Source organism: Phoenix dactylifera, chromosome 1 (assembly GCF_009389715.1).
Source record: "Phoenix dactylifera cultivar Barhee BC4 chromosome 1, palm_55x_up_171113_PBpolish2nd_filt_p, whole genome shotgun sequence".
NCBI classification, from domain to species: Eukaryota; Viridiplantae; Streptophyta; class Magnoliopsida; order Arecales; family Arecaceae; genus Phoenix; species Phoenix dactylifera.
The window spans coordinates 29,880,162-29,898,190 of NC_052392.1; the positions used below are offsets into that span (position 1 = coordinate 29,880,162).

At 42.5% G+C, this 18,029-nt stretch overlaps 1 protein-coding gene across 1 annotated transcript; it reads left to right on the forward strand.

Annotated features, from left to right (window-relative positions):
- The first annotated feature begins 7,716 nt into the window (after positions 1-7,716).
- On the forward strand, positions 7,717-10,816 carry LOC103699403 (L-type lectin-domain containing receptor kinase IX.1-like). Its single transcript, XM_026801848.2, has 2 exons — positions 7,717-9,418; positions 10,160-10,816. Exons 1-2 carry the CDS (start codon positions 7,792-7,794, stop codon positions 10,612-10,614), a joined length of 2,082 nt encoding a protein of 693 aa, XP_026657649.2. The 5' UTR covers positions 7,717-7,791; the 3' UTR covers positions 10,615-10,816.
- Positions 10,817-18,029: the final 7,213 nt, after the last annotated feature.

Consider the following 18,029-nt stretch of genomic DNA (forward strand, 5'->3'; position numbering starts at 1 on the left):
ATCCGTGGAAGGGCCACCTACAGGCATCCTTTTTATTTTTCTGGTAATTAAGAAGCCCTTAGTCCTATTCATCCATTGGTCTTGTGACTCTTCTGTTCTTCCCGGTGCCCTTACGTGCGATGCACGTGAGGCCCTAGTTAGGTGGCTAAGCCAGTCAAGTGGACTGGGCTAGTCAAGAGTCTCACACATCGGTCTTGTGACTCTCCTAAACATAAAATTTTGTTAACAAATTGATCTTGGAAAAAAGAATTAGTCATCTCTTTTTGCAATTGCCAACTCGCTGATGTACGGGCGTTGAGTGCTAGCAATTTTGGAAAAATTCATGACTAAGGTCATGCCATCCATTTGGCTTGCAAATTAGTCATCTGCTATTGTTTATAAAAATCTACACGAAAATATTTTATTTTTTTACTTTTGAGTACTGAAGGGAGGATTCACTAAAAATAAATTTTACAATTTCAAGTCTTGAACGTGATGCGGGGGCATTGACAAATTGTTCAGTCTACTTTTTTTTTAAAACAAAAAATTAATAACTGATACGACTTTTTCATTTCTTTCTTAAACAATATGTGTTACATTATTTTATGCTTATATATCTTATTAGGAGATTATTATGTTACTTAAGCATTGCTTGTTTGTCACGCCCCGAGCCCGAGGCGCGGCAGACGCCGCACGCCCGCACGGCGGGCCGCACAGGCGTGCAAGGCATCGGATCATATCAAAGCAGTTACAAATATTCAAAACTGACATAATTATTTAAATTGTTCAAAAGCGGTTTTACAAAATTTCTAATAACAAATGCTTACGTAAGTCAAATACTTTAATCAATCTAACTAAAGGACTAATAACTGAAGGAATCGTCGGAAAATCTAACGCACTCCTCAATCCCGTGAGATCAAGCCTCTGGATCTGAAAAATGGAAAAAATAGAATAATGAGCTACACTAGCCCAGTAAGCAACAAAATACCCCGGAGTGGGGTCAGAGCATATCAGATCAAAATACAGGATAATGTTTGAAACAAATCATAAATAATATCATTTTTGTTTTTATAAAACTCTGATATCATAGTCTCAACATGATAGGCTACGGCCACGTAACCCAGTGGCATGGGTTGCACAGAGTGCCAGAAACCACTATTGTTAGTCACCGGTGGAAACGGTGTCCAGAAACCACTATTCTAATCACCGGTGGCGCGGTGTCGAAACCGGTTTCTCACAGAATACAAGTCGACAGGTCCAACGTATAATCCCCATTGGCGGGGCCAGAGCAGAACAGAACAGATCATAGCCATGCTGAGAATACATATATATAAAAACAGATTTCATAAATTTTCCAGTCATAGTTTACGGATTTCAAAGCATAATTTTCAATTGAAATTTAACATGCCAGACCCATTTTACTAAATACAAAACATATTTCAGAATTTAATCTATTTATCAAATAATTTAGAAATCACACTCGAAGTATTAAGTTACTTACCTCTTCTCGCTTAATTCCTAATTCAGGCAGGCGGATCAGGTTCACCTGTTAACATTTAATTAATTTCATTATTAATTTCGGAGCTAAGCAAAACTAAAAATAATATTATTGGACACGGCCTAACAGGGCCCAGAGTTGGCCCATAATGGGCATGGCCCAATAGGGCCCACATCGAACACGGGCCAATGGGCCCGCATACCCCGGCCCAATAAGGCCCCCAAGGTTGGAATCTAATTGGTTCATTTATGCAATAAAAATTCATTGTAGAGACTAATACTTAATTACGGGGTACTATTCTATAATAAAACTTGAGTGAAGGGACTAAATAATATATTTTAGGACCTTTACGCAATAAATCTTTCTTATAGGGATCAAACATAAATTACAGAATACCCTTTTTTGAAATAATATACTGTCAAGGGCTTATCTGCAAAATTTCATTTATTGGCTAAACGGGTTCGGGTTTCGGGTCTGAACTGGATTTCGGATTTCGGGTCTAGACTGGGTTTCATCCTTTTTCTTTTTCTTTTTTTTTTCAACCGGGCCCAAGTTGGGCCCACAGTGAACCGGGCCCAGGTCGGGCCCACAGGGCCCATGCTTGGCCCTGTTCGGCCCGTAGGGCCTTCTTCCTCCCCAACCCCCCCCACGGCAGGGAAAGACCGAGAGGGAGAGCGGAAGAGGAAGGGGGCGGCGGGATGGCCGGAGGCCACCCCTTGGTCGACGGCCAGCCGGCTGCGGGGACGGTCAGCGGCCGCTGCGGCAGCTAACGGGGAAGAAAAAGACCGAGAGAGATCTCGGTTTGGGGTCGAAACAGAGAGGGAAGTCGGGCTGTTCGGCATGGAATCAAGGGCAAAAGAGGAGGGAGGCTCACCGGCGGTCGACGGAGAGGCAGATCCCGGCCACGGCTGCTCGATCCGGTGGACAAGCGGCGGCGGTAGCAGTGCTTGGAACCGAGATGGATCTCGGAACAGAGGCAGGCCACGAGGGAGTCCGGGCGGCGCACGATCGGGAAGAGGATCCGGTAACCAAGGAGAGGAGGAGGAGGGAAGAGAGGAAGAGGAGGTGGAGTTTGGAGGTGCCCTAGGAAGGAGGGCTTGGTGGGTTTTATAACCCCATTTCAACAGCTCTCCGCCGCGAAAATCGCGGCGGTGGGGCGAAATCAACGGCCGCTCGTGCGGCCGTGGGGTGGCCGCGGAATGACCGCGGGGCTGCCGCGTAACGCCCGCGGCGCCCGGCCCTCGCTGCGCCCGAAGAAGCCGGAGGGGATCGCGTCTGCGATCCCCTGCTCTGGCTCCTTCCAAAAAAAGGAAAACGGGGCTGAAGTCGGCTGGGGCTGCCGACTTCAGCCCGTATCTCACATTCTCTCCCCCTTAAAAAAATTTCGTCCTCGAAATTTAAGAGATCTAGGCCTTTCAGATGCTCAGCCCATTGAGTAATATAAATCCAAGATCTCATTCTCTTCGATCAAAATCAGTGTGATAGATAGCTTTGGATCAACTATCAAAAATTCATAAGACTCGCAAGATTAACACTAGATAAGTGATTGACTAGAATCTCATATTGAAATTATCATCTTGATGCATGTTCACTCGAGATTGGATCAGGATCGATTCACAACAGGATTGATTAAAATTAGTTGTGTTTGGGATAGAACTTGAAATGAAATAGATCTCATACACTTATCATGGTAGTGTGCTGATCCCTCAAAGGATAATGACCATCCTTAGAGTCAAATCATTAGATAGCTAAGAATGTAATTCACAAAATGAACATGTACTGATGATCATTAGATAGCAACAGTCTATCTCAAAAATAATTTGCATCAAATCACAAGAGCAGGTCTAAGAAGGCAAAGTATTGATACCATGATTCAATATGCCACAAAGCTTTTAACTTAAACTTATAAATCATAAGATGGGAGCAGATAATGCATGGTTTATTCAGATACTTAACAAATTAGACCATATTTGGTCAACAATCAACTAACCTGAGTCATGATACGCTCAAATTATTATTTTCTTAGCATAAACAAACATAGCAAAGTTTATCCAGGAGATAACATAATCATATCATGATTGACCTGAGAATCAATAGTATTCACCTTTCCTTATTAACAAAATCTTTCATTATTGAACAACAGTCTTTCATCATAACATGTTACCAAAACACAGTCAATATTTTTGACCAGTTTAAATTTACTCAGTCCATCAAATTTCCGCTGCGCAACTCAGATCAATATTCTCCAAAATTTCTTAATGATCCCAGATCATCAACATTTTTTTTTTTATAATATCCAAGCAAAATTTTATCCTTGCTTTCCAAGTACACTAGGTCATGATTAACCCTTGAGATAGTTGTCGTATTTGTACCATCATATAATCAAGTAATCATATTCTAGATCCAAATTTGAACTAAGCCAATTCTAGTTTCCCTTGACAATTCCATTATACAAGTTAATATTTATTCTAAGCTTTGATAATTAAAAGATTCTAGATTAGCTTACTCAGGAGCCTAGTCAATCAACCTGAATCTTTTCTTTAGGCTAAACTTATTTGGGCCTCTTATGAAATCCCACTTGCATTTCTCATATAGTGAGACAAAATTCATAATCAACTCATGGCCTTGATTTATAAATATTTAATTCACAAGAATCTAATAATCTAGTTCAAAGATTTACAAAAATTTCCACCAAGATATAAGCTCTATGATTTTACATCGAGATCAACTCCTTAAATAAGTAAAATATTTTTATTTGCAATACTGCAAATATTTTGGGATCTTGTAAATCTACGAGACTTAGAGAATCTACTAATAACACAATGATATCCATATCGATCAATGTCAAAAGTACTATACTTTCCAACGATCTTTTTTTCTTTTTTTTTTACAAGGAAAAGCATCAAAAAAATTTTCCAAATCAAACAAGTCCTATTTTCGACCAATCCAAAAACATTTTAATCCACCAATATTTTCAAGATTTACTTACCATCAAAATATCAATCTTAATTGTTTCAAGTCTCAAGTAGAGCCAAATAAGAACTCTTAAGTCTCATCCCAAGTATATTTTCCTTCCATATACGAGCTCCATGCATGATCCACATACAGATTTCAATGAATATTTTCTAGTCCAAGCTTTAAACATCTTTTTATAGATGAATCTTAAATTGCTACCAAAATAATTAACTTCAACTAGAAGCAATATCCACAGTGCCTGATATCAAGTTAAACTTCCCAAATAATTACATTGCACGATAATATCTCATGATTAATATTCCTTCACTTAATTTAGTCAAAATCTAATTAATCATTGAAATACAAATTGCTCAAAAAAAAACTCTCAGAATAACTTATTCACGCTTTGGTTACAGCCATAATTAGGTTGCATTTTAATTTTAGCATTTCAAAATTCTGATAAAATAATATAAATTTATCAATAGCAAAAGCAAATAAATATCTTCGTCTAATGGCCTAATGTCCACCCATCTCTCAAACTTTCCGACGAATCCTAAAGATCCTAAAACTTAAGCTCCATCAGAATTATTTCAAACACAATCCCTAGGAATCTGAAACCTGAGCTCTGATACCACCAAATCTGTCACGCCCCGAGCCCGAGGCGCGGCAGACGCCGCACGCCCGCACGGCGGGCCGCACAGGCGTGCAAGGCATCGGATCATATCAAAGCAGTTACAAATATTCAAAACTGACATAATTATTTAAATTGTTCAAAAGCGGTTTTACAAAATTTCTAATAACAAATGCTTACGTAAGTCAAATACTTTAATCAATCTAACTAAAGGACTAATAACTGAAGGAATCGTCGGAAAATCTAACGCACTCCTCAATCCCGTGAGATCAAGCCTCTGGATCTGAAAAATGGAAAAAATAGAATAATGAGCTACACTAGCCCAGTAAGCAACAAAATACCCCGGAGTGGGGTCAGAGCATATCAGATCAAAATACAGGATAATGTTTGAAACAAATCACAAATAATATCATTTTTGTTTTTATAAAACTCTGATATCATAGTCTCAACATGATAGGCTACGGCCACGTAACCCAGTGGCATGGGTTGCACAGAGTGCCAGAAACTACTATTGTTAGTCACCGGTGGAAACGGTGTCCAGAAACCACTATTCTAATCACCGGTGGCGCGGTGTCGAAACCGGTTTCTCACAGAATACAAGTCGACAGGTCCAACGTATAATCCCCATTGGCGGGGCCAGAGCAGAACAGAACAGATCATAGCCATGCTGAGAATACATATATATAAAAACAGATTTCATAAATTTTCCAGTCATAGTTTACGGATTTCAAAGCATAATTTTCAATTGAAATTTAACATGCCAGACCCATTTTACTAAATACAAAACATATTTCAGAATTTAATCTATTTATCAAATAATTTAGAAATCACACTCGAAGTATTAAGTTACTTACCTCTTCTCGCTTAATTCCTAATTCAGGCAGGCGGATCAGGTTCACCTGTTAACATTTAATTAATTTCATTATTAATTTCGGAGCTAAGCAAAACTAAAAATAATATTATTGGACACGGCCTAACAGGACCCAGAGTTGGCCCATAATGGGCATGGCCCAATAGGGCCCACATCGAACACGGGCCAATGGGCCCGCATACCCCGGCCCAATAAGGCCCCCAAGGTTGGAATCTAATTGGTTCATTTATGCAATAAAAATTCATTGTAGAGACTAATACTTAATTACGGGGTACTATTCTATAATAAAACTTGAGTGAAGGGACTAAATAATATATTTTAGGACCTTTACGCAATAAATCTTTCTTATAGGGATCAAACATAAATTACAGAATACCCTTTTTTGAAATAATATACTGTCAAGGGCTTATCTGCAAAATTTCATTTATTGGCTAAACGGGTTCGGGTTTCGGGTCTGAACTGGATTTCGGATTTCGGGTCTAGACTGGGTTTCATCCTTTTTCTTTTTCTTTTTTTTTTTCAACCGGGCCCAAGTTGGGCCCACAGTGAACCGGGCCCAGGTCGGGCCCACAGGGCCCATGCTTGGCCCTGTTCGGCCCGTAGGGCCTTCTTCCTCCCCAACCCCCCCCCACGGCAGGGAAAGACCGAGAGGGAGAGCGGAAGAGGAAGGGGGCGGCGGGATGGCCGGAGGCCACCCTCGGTCGACGGCCAGCCGGCTGCGGGGACGGTCAGCGGCCGCTGCGGCAGCTAACGGGGAAGAAAAAGACCGAGAGAGATCTCGGTTTGGGGTCGAAACAGAGAGGGAAGTCGGGCTGTTCGGCATGGAATCAAGGGCAAAAGAGGAGGGAGGCTCACCGGCGGTCGACGGAGAGGCAGATCCCGGCCACGGCTGCTCGATCCGGTGGACAAGCGGCGGCGGTAGCAGTGCTTGGAACCGAGATGGATCTCGGAACAGAGGCAGGCCACGAGGGAGTCCGGGCGGCGCACGATCGGGAAGAGGATCCGGTAACCAAGGAGAGGAGGAGGAGGGAAGAGAGGAAGAGGAGGTGGAGTTTGGAGGTGCCCTAGGAAGGAGGGCTTGGTGGGTTTTATAACCCCATTTCAACAGCTCTCCGCCGCGAAAATCGCGGCGGTGGGGCGAAATCAACGGCCGCTCGTGCGGCCGTGGGGTGGCCGCGGAATGACCGCGGGGCTGCCGCGTAACGCCCGCGGCGCCCGGCCCTCGCTGCGCCCGAAGAAGCCGGAGGGGATCGCGTCTGCGATCCCCTGCTCTGGCTCCTTCCAAAAAAAGGAAAACGGGGCTGAAGTCGGCTGGGGCTGCCGACTTCAGCCCGTATCTCACATTATTTTAGACGAATCTAATTAAATATATAAGTAGTTGGGTAAGCTTTCTATGTATTAGACTTGTTTAAATTTTTGGATGTGTTTGTGGAGGTAATAAAGCCTGACCAAACATTAAATATTAAATTAATCTTTGATTAAAGAAAAATTATTGAGCTCGTGCATGAGCGGTCCCGGAAAGCAGCATTCTATATCCTATTTTGACAACTCCGTGTTCTTGGTGGACCCTGTTTGTGCCCTCTTGCGATTGGCCCGCCATTTTTGGCCATTTTTGACGCCACAAATGTACATATGGTCGCAAGACCGGCACCTTCGAAGTTGTGGCATGGAAAAATTGTATCGTCGCAAGACTGGGTCCCTCCAAGTTGCAATTAGACTAGACGTGCAACGAAAACTATCGACACTAAGCACACCTGACCCCTTCGAGTGACTAATTCCCAACTAACAATTTCTTGACGAAGCTATAGCTCCCTCGACGAAATCTAGCTTGGCGAGCCTCCTCCCCTTCCCAAGCAAATGGCTCTCTGCAAGTCTGGTTCTCTCCACATCTTAGTTCTTCTCCTCTTTCAGTTGCTAACCGTCCTGATCCCCCTTGCAAGCCCACTCTCTTTCAACTTCACTGGCAATGATCTCGACAAACCGAACATAAACTTCTCTGGCGACGCCTACTTTAACGGCAGAAACGTCCAACTGACCAAGAACCAGGCGGGGAAAGGGGCCAACTTTTCCAATAGCGTTGGAAGAGCCACATATTCCGTACCGGTGCCTCTCTGGGACAAAGCTTCAGGAACGCTTGCCAACTTTACAACAAATTTCGCATTCGCTATCGACGGCTTAGGAAAAATTTATAGTGCCGATGGGCTTGCCTTCTTCCTCTCACCCATCAATTTTAAGGCTCCACCGGATTCACACGGTGCGGGTCTTGGACTATTTTCAAGATCTGGCAACAAAACCGAGGAGAGCAAGGTCGTGGCTGTCGAATTTGATAGCTACGAGAACCCTAATGTCAGTGATATCAGTGACAACCATGTGGGCATCGACATTGGGTCGATCATTTCCAAAAACCAAGTGGACTTGTATCCTAGCATCAGAACGAATTCACAGTTCAATGCATCCGTTAGTTACGATGCTGTTGCTCAAAATTTGAGCGTCTTCCTCATTAATACTTCAGATCCTCTGAGGAATTGGAGCCTGTTTTATGGTGTGGACTTGAGGGACTACCTGCCTGAGAACGTAGCCATTGGTTTCTCAGCTTCCACCGGGGACGATAACGAGACGCATAGCATCTATTCCTGGGATTTCAACTCCTCCAATTTGGGTTCTCAAGATCTTGCTCCCAGCCCTGGACCTACTCCAACTAATAAAACTTTGGAAGCCAAGAAGAAGAGTAAGATCAGCCTAGTGGTGGGGCTTGCTGTCTGTATCGGGATCTTGCTATGTGGGTTGGGTTTGTTGTGGTCCGCAGTATCGCGAAAGAGGGCCCGGGGAGGGATGGAAGCACAAGAAGAAGAAGAAGAAGAAGAGAGAGCTCTTGAATTGTCCCTTAATAATGCATTCGAGAGAGGCGGCGGCCCTAGGAAATTTTCTTATAGTGCACTCGCGATTGCAACCAGAAATTTTGTTAGGGAGGCAAAGCTTGGGGAAGGAGGTTTCGGGGAGGTTTACATGGGCGTCTTGGATGATACGAAGCAAGAAGTGGCGATCAAGAGGATTTCTAGAGATTCCAAGCAAGGGACGAAGGAGTATATCTCGGAAGTCACGATTATAAGCCGGCTGCGGCATCGCAATCTTGTGCAGCTCATCGGCTACTGCCATCAAAAAGGCGATTTGTTGCTTGTCTACGAGTACATGTCCAACAAAAGTCTCGATCGCCATCTATACAGCGAGGAGAGATTGCTAACATGGCAAGAGAGGTACCAGATCGCATCCGGCTTGGCCTCGGCACTGCTCTATCTTCACGAAGAGTGGGAGCAGTGCGTGGTCCATAGAGATGTCAAGCCGAGCAACGTGATGTTGGATTCAGGGTTCAATGCTAAACTCGGTGACTTTGGGCTTGCAAGGCTTGTGGATCATGACAGTTACATGCAAACAACGGTTATGGCTGGGACGAGGGGATACATCGCACCTGAATATGCTACCACAGGTAAGTAATATTATAATTCTAGCTGCAATTGAAGGCTCTGATCTGAATGAATGCATTTCTGATGGAAATTATAGAAATAGATCTTATTTATGCTAGGTAGAGCTGAATTGCTGACTGTTGGTTGGCCTAGACCAAGAAAAATGCTCTTTGAGCCCATGGCAACCCTGCAGTCTAGGCCTACGTCCATCATCAGCTCTGCTATAAGGTAGAGTGATAGACCAATCACTGCTATCCCAATTTTATCAATAGCCAGGCTTGATTTTGGCTCGCAAAGAATCTAATAGTCTGATTTGCGGAAAATTTTACCATCAATCTTCTTGCCCTATTATATCTGAAGAAAAAATAAAACACCTCTACTTGCATGTTAGGAAGTTAAAATTCAGCCAAACTTATGTGTTCTGACTGATGTTCATTAGGCATATATATATTCCTACCCACAAATTTTTGCCTGAAAAATTCTGTCAAGCTCGTCTAACCCAATAGTGAATTGGTCCAGCCTATACAAAAGGCTATTGATTGCTCAAACTGAATATCCACCCTGGAGGCTTACTCCATCAACCGCTACACCCAAGAATAAACCCAAGCTAGCCTGGCTCAATATGAACACAAACATCTCGATATCATGTCTGGATCATAGTTGACTTGTTTAGTTGGGTCTGCATTGTTTTAATTAACTTGAAATTAATAGTGATAAATATAAATTAATTTTTGCTAATCAAAATGCATCATACTATTTTATAGGAAAAGCTAGCAAAGAATCAGATGTATACAGCTTTGGAGTTGTTGTGCTTGAAATTGCTTGTGGTAGAAAACCAATTGATTTAAAAGAGAAGCAAGACAAGGTGAATTTGGTAGAGTGGGTTTGGGAGCTTTATGGCAAAAACATGTGTTTGACGGCAGTGGATGAAAGGTTAAAGATGGAATTCGATGAGAAACAAATGGAACGCTTCATGATTGTAGGGTTGTGGTGTGCCCATCCTGATTACAACCTGAGACCGTCAATAAGACAAGCACTTGACGTTCTCAAATTTGATGCTCCACTACCCGATCTGCCACCCAAGATGCCTGTAGCAATGTATTTTCCTCCAATGGATATTTCTAGCTTTATCTCCGCATCATCATCATCCGGTGGACCTTCAGTTTGTACCTACTCTTCAAGCTCCAACCCAAACATTCGCAAGAGTTATTTTGAGTAAGAAATTGAAACAGGTTTTAAATATTGAGCTTTTTTTTTTCTAGGTTTGATATGTTATCCATTGGACTTGCAAATTAGCCTTATATGTTTATCATGTAACATGGTGAGGAAATTGCTTCTTAGTGCTATCATGTGTTCTTTACTATCAATTTTCCAAACTTTGTGATGTTTTTGCCCAATTTACTGCTCAAGATGCCTATTCATCTTTAATTAGCACTGCTGGCAGTGCTTCATGCAAAAGATATGTTGACATCTCAATGTAAGTGCATTATTTTTTCCTCTGCATAATGGTGCGTACGTAGTATATATATCATTTGCGGTTGAGGAACTTTAGCACCCAATCATGGCTCTCTGGGGGGAGTACAAACTTACTCTACACCAAGATACAGAATATTATAATAATATTAAATCAAAAATTAAATTTATGATAGTAAGCAAATTAACATATAGAAGATATCAAATTAACAAGAACAAATTCAATTCATTACCTGTATAAGTCTAAAAAACTCAACTTTATATAAAGGAAGCATTTCATTCTACTTCGTATAGTTGAGCGGACATAGTTGACCATTGCGTGCAACCGATCCTAAAAAACTTAATTAAGGACTTTCAGCCCTCTTGATCGGCTACCCTAATTCGTTGCATCAGATGACGATCAATACCGTTATCTACAGTTCTTGATCACAATCTTTAACCAAGTTATCATATCAAGCTATGTCATCAGAATGTATAGGTTCCTCAACATGCATGAACTAATCAATAATTGTACGTTCATCACCTATTATGGCTGCTTCATGTCCCCCACTGAAATCTTTTAAATTTCTAATACTATGTCCAAGAGCATCTCTAAGTAAGCCCCTTATATCATCTACTCCTATAGGATTTCATTCTATGTTACTGGATCCAAAATTGAAGGTGTGTTCTAAATAAGAGGGTTGGTTATATAGAGACTGCAATATGGACTCTCCATGAAGTACCCATTCAGTATAACTTTTTAGAAAACCATTTCACACCAAATGATATTCAATAGTTTTTAGATCAAGAGAAGAACCGTTTACATATTTTTGACATGGACATAAAATTTTTCCGTTCATATTAGATTTCTCAAAAGCAAATTTAATGAAATTTTGAACTCCATCCAAATATTCAATACTGGATCTCGACTTATTTATCCAACTTTTGTCCATTCTATTTAAATACCGATTAAACTGCGATTTATATAAAAAAGATAAACAAAATTAGGGTACGAAAAAGGATGGCATAAAAAGGAAAGCTCTTTTTTTTTCCTTACTTATAGTATAAAAAATGAGACTGGTGTGAGATTACTACAGTGATAACTAAGTTTGACTGGGCTAAATTAACAAATGATAAAAATAGGCTAGAAGAAGCATGTACTAAATGGATAGCACCTCAAACTTCTGTGCAAGGGTTGGTGGACCACTTCTATCATGCAAGCTGGGTCAAGCACCCTAGAAACCATGAAGGCACCCCTGGGTTTCTGTCAGAAGGGTCAAAAGGACTCATCCTAGAAATGTCAAATATTGTACCAAATAGACAATGCTTACTCGGTTTGTCTGACCAAGTCTAACTTGCACTCCTGCCCACAAAAAAGAACAAAAATTAAAGAAAAAACACTGGCTCCGGTCACAAGCCAGCAAAAGATTCTGTAAAGGGACCCCCTCCCTCTGGAAGGATTTGAACTTATAAGAAACCTGCAGATTTCCACGCAATTGAAAAGGCTTAGTAAATGTCAGAGCCTTTCACATCAATAGAGCAAAAGCGGTGGTACACCGTAATGCAGGGAGCGCATGGATGCCATGGAGAAACTGTTTTGTCATCTCTACCACCAAGCAGGCATGAAAACAAATCAAAACAGAATCATGAGTGGTCAGTGGGCAATTATGGCATGGAAGTCTTGAGTCAAAGTCTTCGTAATTTCCTATCAAAAAAAAAAGGGAGTCAAAGTCTTTCTAGTTGTCCATAAGCTCCCAGTCTCCTCACATCATTTTCCAGGGAGGAAAAACTTGCACCCAATTTAATTCATGATGGGGGCGTTCCGAGAAACACCTGCAGCCAATTTGTTCTGACAGGAAAGTCGGACAACCACAATTGTCACCTTAAAATCAGAGTCTCTGTCTATTTGAAATTAGAAAAAAAGGAACTTAAAAGCATAACAGCATATCTATTCATTGAACCTATGAGTGATATTGAAGCCTTTGATGATGCCATGAGATAAGAAAAATGTGGATAGAATGATCTGAGGGAGGAGTCATCTGGGGGATGCTGTTGTTACAGCCAAGAACGACAAAGGTTACTCGCAGCTCATGTTTTGTGAATTCGAGCACTATATAGTGGTAGTTGTAGTTTTATTTTATTATGTAACTATTATAAGCTGTACTTGAGCAGTAGTAGGATGGAGCAATTTCTGGGATGTTTTGGGCTTCACGGAGGGAAAGAAGCATGAGGATTTTTTTCAAGCTTTAGCGATCCTTGCAACATGTGAAGGTGCTCCAGAGGCTCAAGTTCAATGGAGGTAATGTCTTTGGGTGGATGTTCTATGTACGAAACGAAGCCAAACTTGAGGTTCCTCTGTTTTGGATCAAATGGTGTTCAGATCAATGGGATGATTCAGTTATATGAACCTCTGTTTCTTGATGTAGAGGAGTAGCATGGACCTTGCCAGGTTTCTTCCTAAGTAATTCATCGAAAAAATAGAAAGAATTCAAATCAAACTCGAGATTTATGGTGACACAGTACTACGAATTTATAGCTAGACTTATAAAATAATCAGCATTCCTAAGAACATTTACAGTATGGATCAAGAAAGTTTTAACACCCATATGTCCAACAATACCTAGTGAAAAGTATCTGTGGTATGAGTCAAGAGCTAAAATGGTGGCACAAATTATAAGATGATGCATGGTGCAATACCTCGGGCGGAGGTGGACCTTGATCGATCGGGGCTTAGGGCCGGTCGGTCGATGCCGAAGAGGAGGGAGGAGGAGAAGATCCTCGGGCAGAGGCAAAGCTCGATCAAGGCTTGAAGGTCGGTCAGTCGGAGCCAGAGAAGAGGAAGGAGGAGAAGATCCTTGGGTAGAGGTGAAGTTCGATCGAGGCTTGAAGGCCTATCGGTCGACGCCAGAGAGGAAGGAGGAGGAGAAAACACCTCAGGCGGAGGCGGAGCTCATGCCAAAGAGGAGGGAGGAGGAGATCAATCGGGGCTTCGGGTCGGTAGGTGGGCGCCAGAGAGGAGGAAAAGAAGGGCTAGGGTTTGAAAATAAAGTCTTCAGGTCGATCGGGCTGGGAGGGGAGGAAAAGGAGGGCTAGGGCAGGAAATGAAATCTTCATGTCGATCGGGTTGGGTATTTGGGGGAGGCGGCCTCCGACGACGCTTATAAGCATCGTCGTAGGTCTAGGCCTCTGACGACGATTATAAGCGTCGTCTTAGGCTAGACCGACACGTGTGCGATAGCCTCCGACGACGCTTATAAGCGTCGTCTGAGGTTTAGGTATATGACAACGCTTATAAGCATCGTCAGAGGCTAGGTTGATTACGACGATGCATTTTAGTGTCGTCTACTCTCCGTTTCGGCAAAATTTGGCATCTGAGCCAAAATTACCGACGCTTCTATCTAACGTCGACAGCAAAAAGTCGAAAAGGCTTCTTTTTCTGTAGTATTTCCAACGTAGTGCCCAAATGAGATGATCCAAACATCCTTGTCCCCCATATTACAAATATACTAGACTTGAAACTATTACCGTCCCCACTTTGAGATCACTTCTGCCTTTATGAATTCCACCCTTTGCAAATATTCATTCTATTAATAAAGTTGGAGGAAGTGACTCACTTCCTCCATTTTCTCTCAAAAAAATATATTTTATGAATTCGCACAGAATCTGTAGTAAAATAGTCGAGCATGTAGAAATAGACGCCGGAGATAATGAAGGCCAATCGAGTCATTGCAACTCTTCCCCATGGACATCCGAGGCAAATAAATGTGCTCATGGTGCGTTCTTTGTTCATTTATCCACTGCAGGACGAGTTTGTTCTTGTATTACAGTACCATCTACTGATGGGACTCTAGGTAAGTTAAATAAATTAGAGTTGATGCCCAAAGATATGCAACTCGATCTTATGGTTGCCTACTAATTTTCAATGTTCAGCTGCACTCCTGCCAAACACTTTTTTAGCAGCTGTGGAAGGAGGTTGGTATGTGAATGATCAGGCGAAAGAGCAGTGCATGTACACAGGGGGTGGATATTCATTAATTTGATAATTATAAAGTTTTCCGTAATCTTCGTGCCTAGATTAAGAGAAGGTCTTGTTGACGAGATATACGAGGCAAGTATGACCTAAATCTGGAGCATTGCATACTCAGAAACATGGCAAACTTTCTTGCATTATTATCATTTTGCACCCCTAAATAAAAAAAATCTTGATGGGTTTGCAAAATTAGATAAGAGGATGTAACAGTTGCTCGATTAATGAACTTAAAGTAGACCAAGGAGAAGTAGGAAAATTCAATAGGAGAGCAACTCAATAGTAATAATAACCTATTAAATGTAACGAACATGCGTTTTGAATTCGCAGTTTCACACCCAGTGCGACCGGTAAGGGGTACTGCTTTAATTTCGGTTTGGTGGTGAGTTTTTCTGTCGAACGTGTGGTGAGCGGTGGAGGATCAGTAACCAGAGTGTGAGCTTGGCAAAGGATTCCAATGGTAGTAAGGATTGATGCTCATGACCTGCCAAAGGTTCGTCCAAGAGCGAGGATCGGCCCCCTCCCTACAGAGTGGAGTCCAACCCCTCATGGTCGATGGTGGTTCGCCGCCTCTCCCCTCCGGCAGCCAGTGTGGACTAGTTACAGGATTTCAGGGGATGAGCTCGATAATCTCCAATGACACTTCTTGGAAGTCTCAAGCTGCCGGCTGAGAGAGTGGAAGCGTCCAAGCAAGTGTGGGAGTCAACGGCGACATTGTCCGCAGCCTTGGCTAAAGAGTTCCGGCGGAGTGGGTTGCCCGACAATTGAAAATTAAGGGGAAGCTAGACTATGATGTTGAATCCTTCCTGATGTTAGAGGATCGTCATGCATTCGGGTTCAAGAGTGAGGAGGATCGAAACTCGGCCTTAGTCAGCGGCCTCTAGCTGGTGGGAGACCAGTTATTGGCAATGGAGCAGTGGATGCCTGATTTTGTTTCGAGCACGGATGTGGAGAAAAAGGCAGTGGTTTGGCTCCACCTCCCTTATCTCCCCCTGGAGTACTGGGAGAAGGAGTCAATCATTGACATAGCGATGGTGGATGGTCGGCCATTCGCCCTAGACGGCTTCACGGACCAGCAAAAGAAGCTCAGATTCACTAGGGTTAAGCTGGAGATAAATGCCCTTGATCCCCTTAAGCTGGGGGTCTTCATCAAGAGGAGATCGTGGATGTTCTAGCAAGCGTTTGTGTATGAGAACTTGTCGGGTTTCTTCTATCAATGTGGCAGAATAGGCCACAAAAACGATGAGTGCCAGTTTTGTCTTCCCGTGCCGGCACCGACAAAGGGGGCATCAAGGAAGGAGGTCCTGACCCCAATGGTGGTGGAGGCTATTCAGGAGGCCTCGGTTTAGGTGGAGGAGGAGCTGCTCAGCCACCTAAGGCTTCCATGTCCGGGGTGCGTTCAAGGAGACGGTCGAGTCCACCCTCGAGTCGGCATCTAAGCCGGGTTCCTCCCAGTCAGATTCGAGTTCCCCACGGAACATGCCAAGTTCGCCTGGATCACCGCCAAACTCGGACGACTGGCAAAAGGAGGCCAAGGTGGCTCGTCGGAATTCATGGAGAAGATGGTTATTGCGGGTGACTCGGTGCAAAGCAAACTGACCAAGGACCAGGCGGAGGCTTCCCTTAAATCTAACGTTGGAAGTGCCACATATTCCAAACCGGTGGCTCTCTGGGACAAAGCTTCAGGAATGCTTGCCAACTTCACAACAAATTTCAGATTCGCTATGTCACGCCTCGAGTCTGGAATGCAACAGACACTGCTCGCACGACAAACCGTATAGACATACAAGGCAGCAGATCATATCAAAACAAACACGAATGCTTAAAATTGACTTTAAACATTAATTTATTCAAAGCAATCTTACAAAATTTTAAAATAGCATATGTTAACATAATTCAAATGTTCTAACTAGTCTAACTAAAATGCCAATACTCGAATAAACTCTCCAGAATTTAGCACACTCCCCAATTCCGTGCGATCAAGCATCTAGATCAGAAAAACAGACAAAATGTGATAATGAGTTACAATAGCTCAGTAAGTAACCGAGAAATAAATCACAAATAATATATATATATATATAAATATATATATATATATATATATAAAATTTACTAAGTCTTTTCATAAAATCTCTGATACCAGAATCCAAACACAAATAGGCTATGGCCACGTAACCCAATGGCATGGGTTGCACAAAGTGCCAAACACCACTATTATTAACCACCGGTGGTACGGTGTCCAAATACCACTATTCTAATCACCGGTAGTACGGTGTCTAAATACCATTATTCTAATTACTGGTGGTACGATGTTGAAACTAGTTTCTCATAGATACAAGTCGACAGAGCTAACGAATAATCTTCATTGGCGAGGCCAGAACAGATCATAGCAATGCTAAGAATATATACATATAAAAACAGATTTCATAAGTTGTCGGGTCATATTTTACAAATTTCATAGCATATAACAAAATTTTCAAATAATATTTGACATGCTGGACCCATTTTACTAAGTACAAAATATATTTCAAAATTAAATCCACTAATAATTACTTTGCCAAACACTTTGGAAAATATACTTTGAAGTATTAAGTTATTTACCTCTTCTCGCTTAAATCCCACTTCAGACAAACGGGTCAGGTGCACCTATTTAAATATCATTAGAATATAATTAATTTTTTTTATTAATTTTAGAGTTAAGCAAAACTAAAAATACTATGGGACACGGTTCAATAAGGAAAATGCCTACATTGGACACAACCCAATAGGGCCCAAGCTTGGCCCACATTGGACATAGCCCAATAGGCCCACGTTGGCCTACATTGGACACCGCCCAATAGGACACCAAACTAAGCCCACAAAAAAGCATAGCCCAATAGGGCCCAAAGTGGCTAAACTGGGCCCAAATTTGGCCTGCAATGGGCTCGTCCCAACGGGCCCCCAAGTGGCTGAACGGGGCCCAAGTTTGGCCCACAATGGGCTCAGCCCAATAGGGCCCAACATGGCTGAAGTAGGCCAAAGTTGGGCCCATAATGGGTACGGCCTAACAGGGCCCAAAATGGGTGAAGTGGACCCATATTTGGCCCACAAATAGGTACGGTCCAATAGAGCCCCAACATGGCTGATCTGGGCACAATGGGCAGGGCCCAAAGTAC

Coding starts and splice junctions, on each gene's coding strand:
- LOC103699403 (XM_026801848.2), top strand. CDS start 7,792: ATGGCTCTCTGCAAGTCTGGTTCTCTCCACATCTTAGTTCTTCTCCTC. Junction 9,419..10,159: donor ACCTGAATATGCTACCACAG/GTAAGTAATATT, acceptor ACTATTTTATAG/GAAAAGCTAGCAAAGAATCA.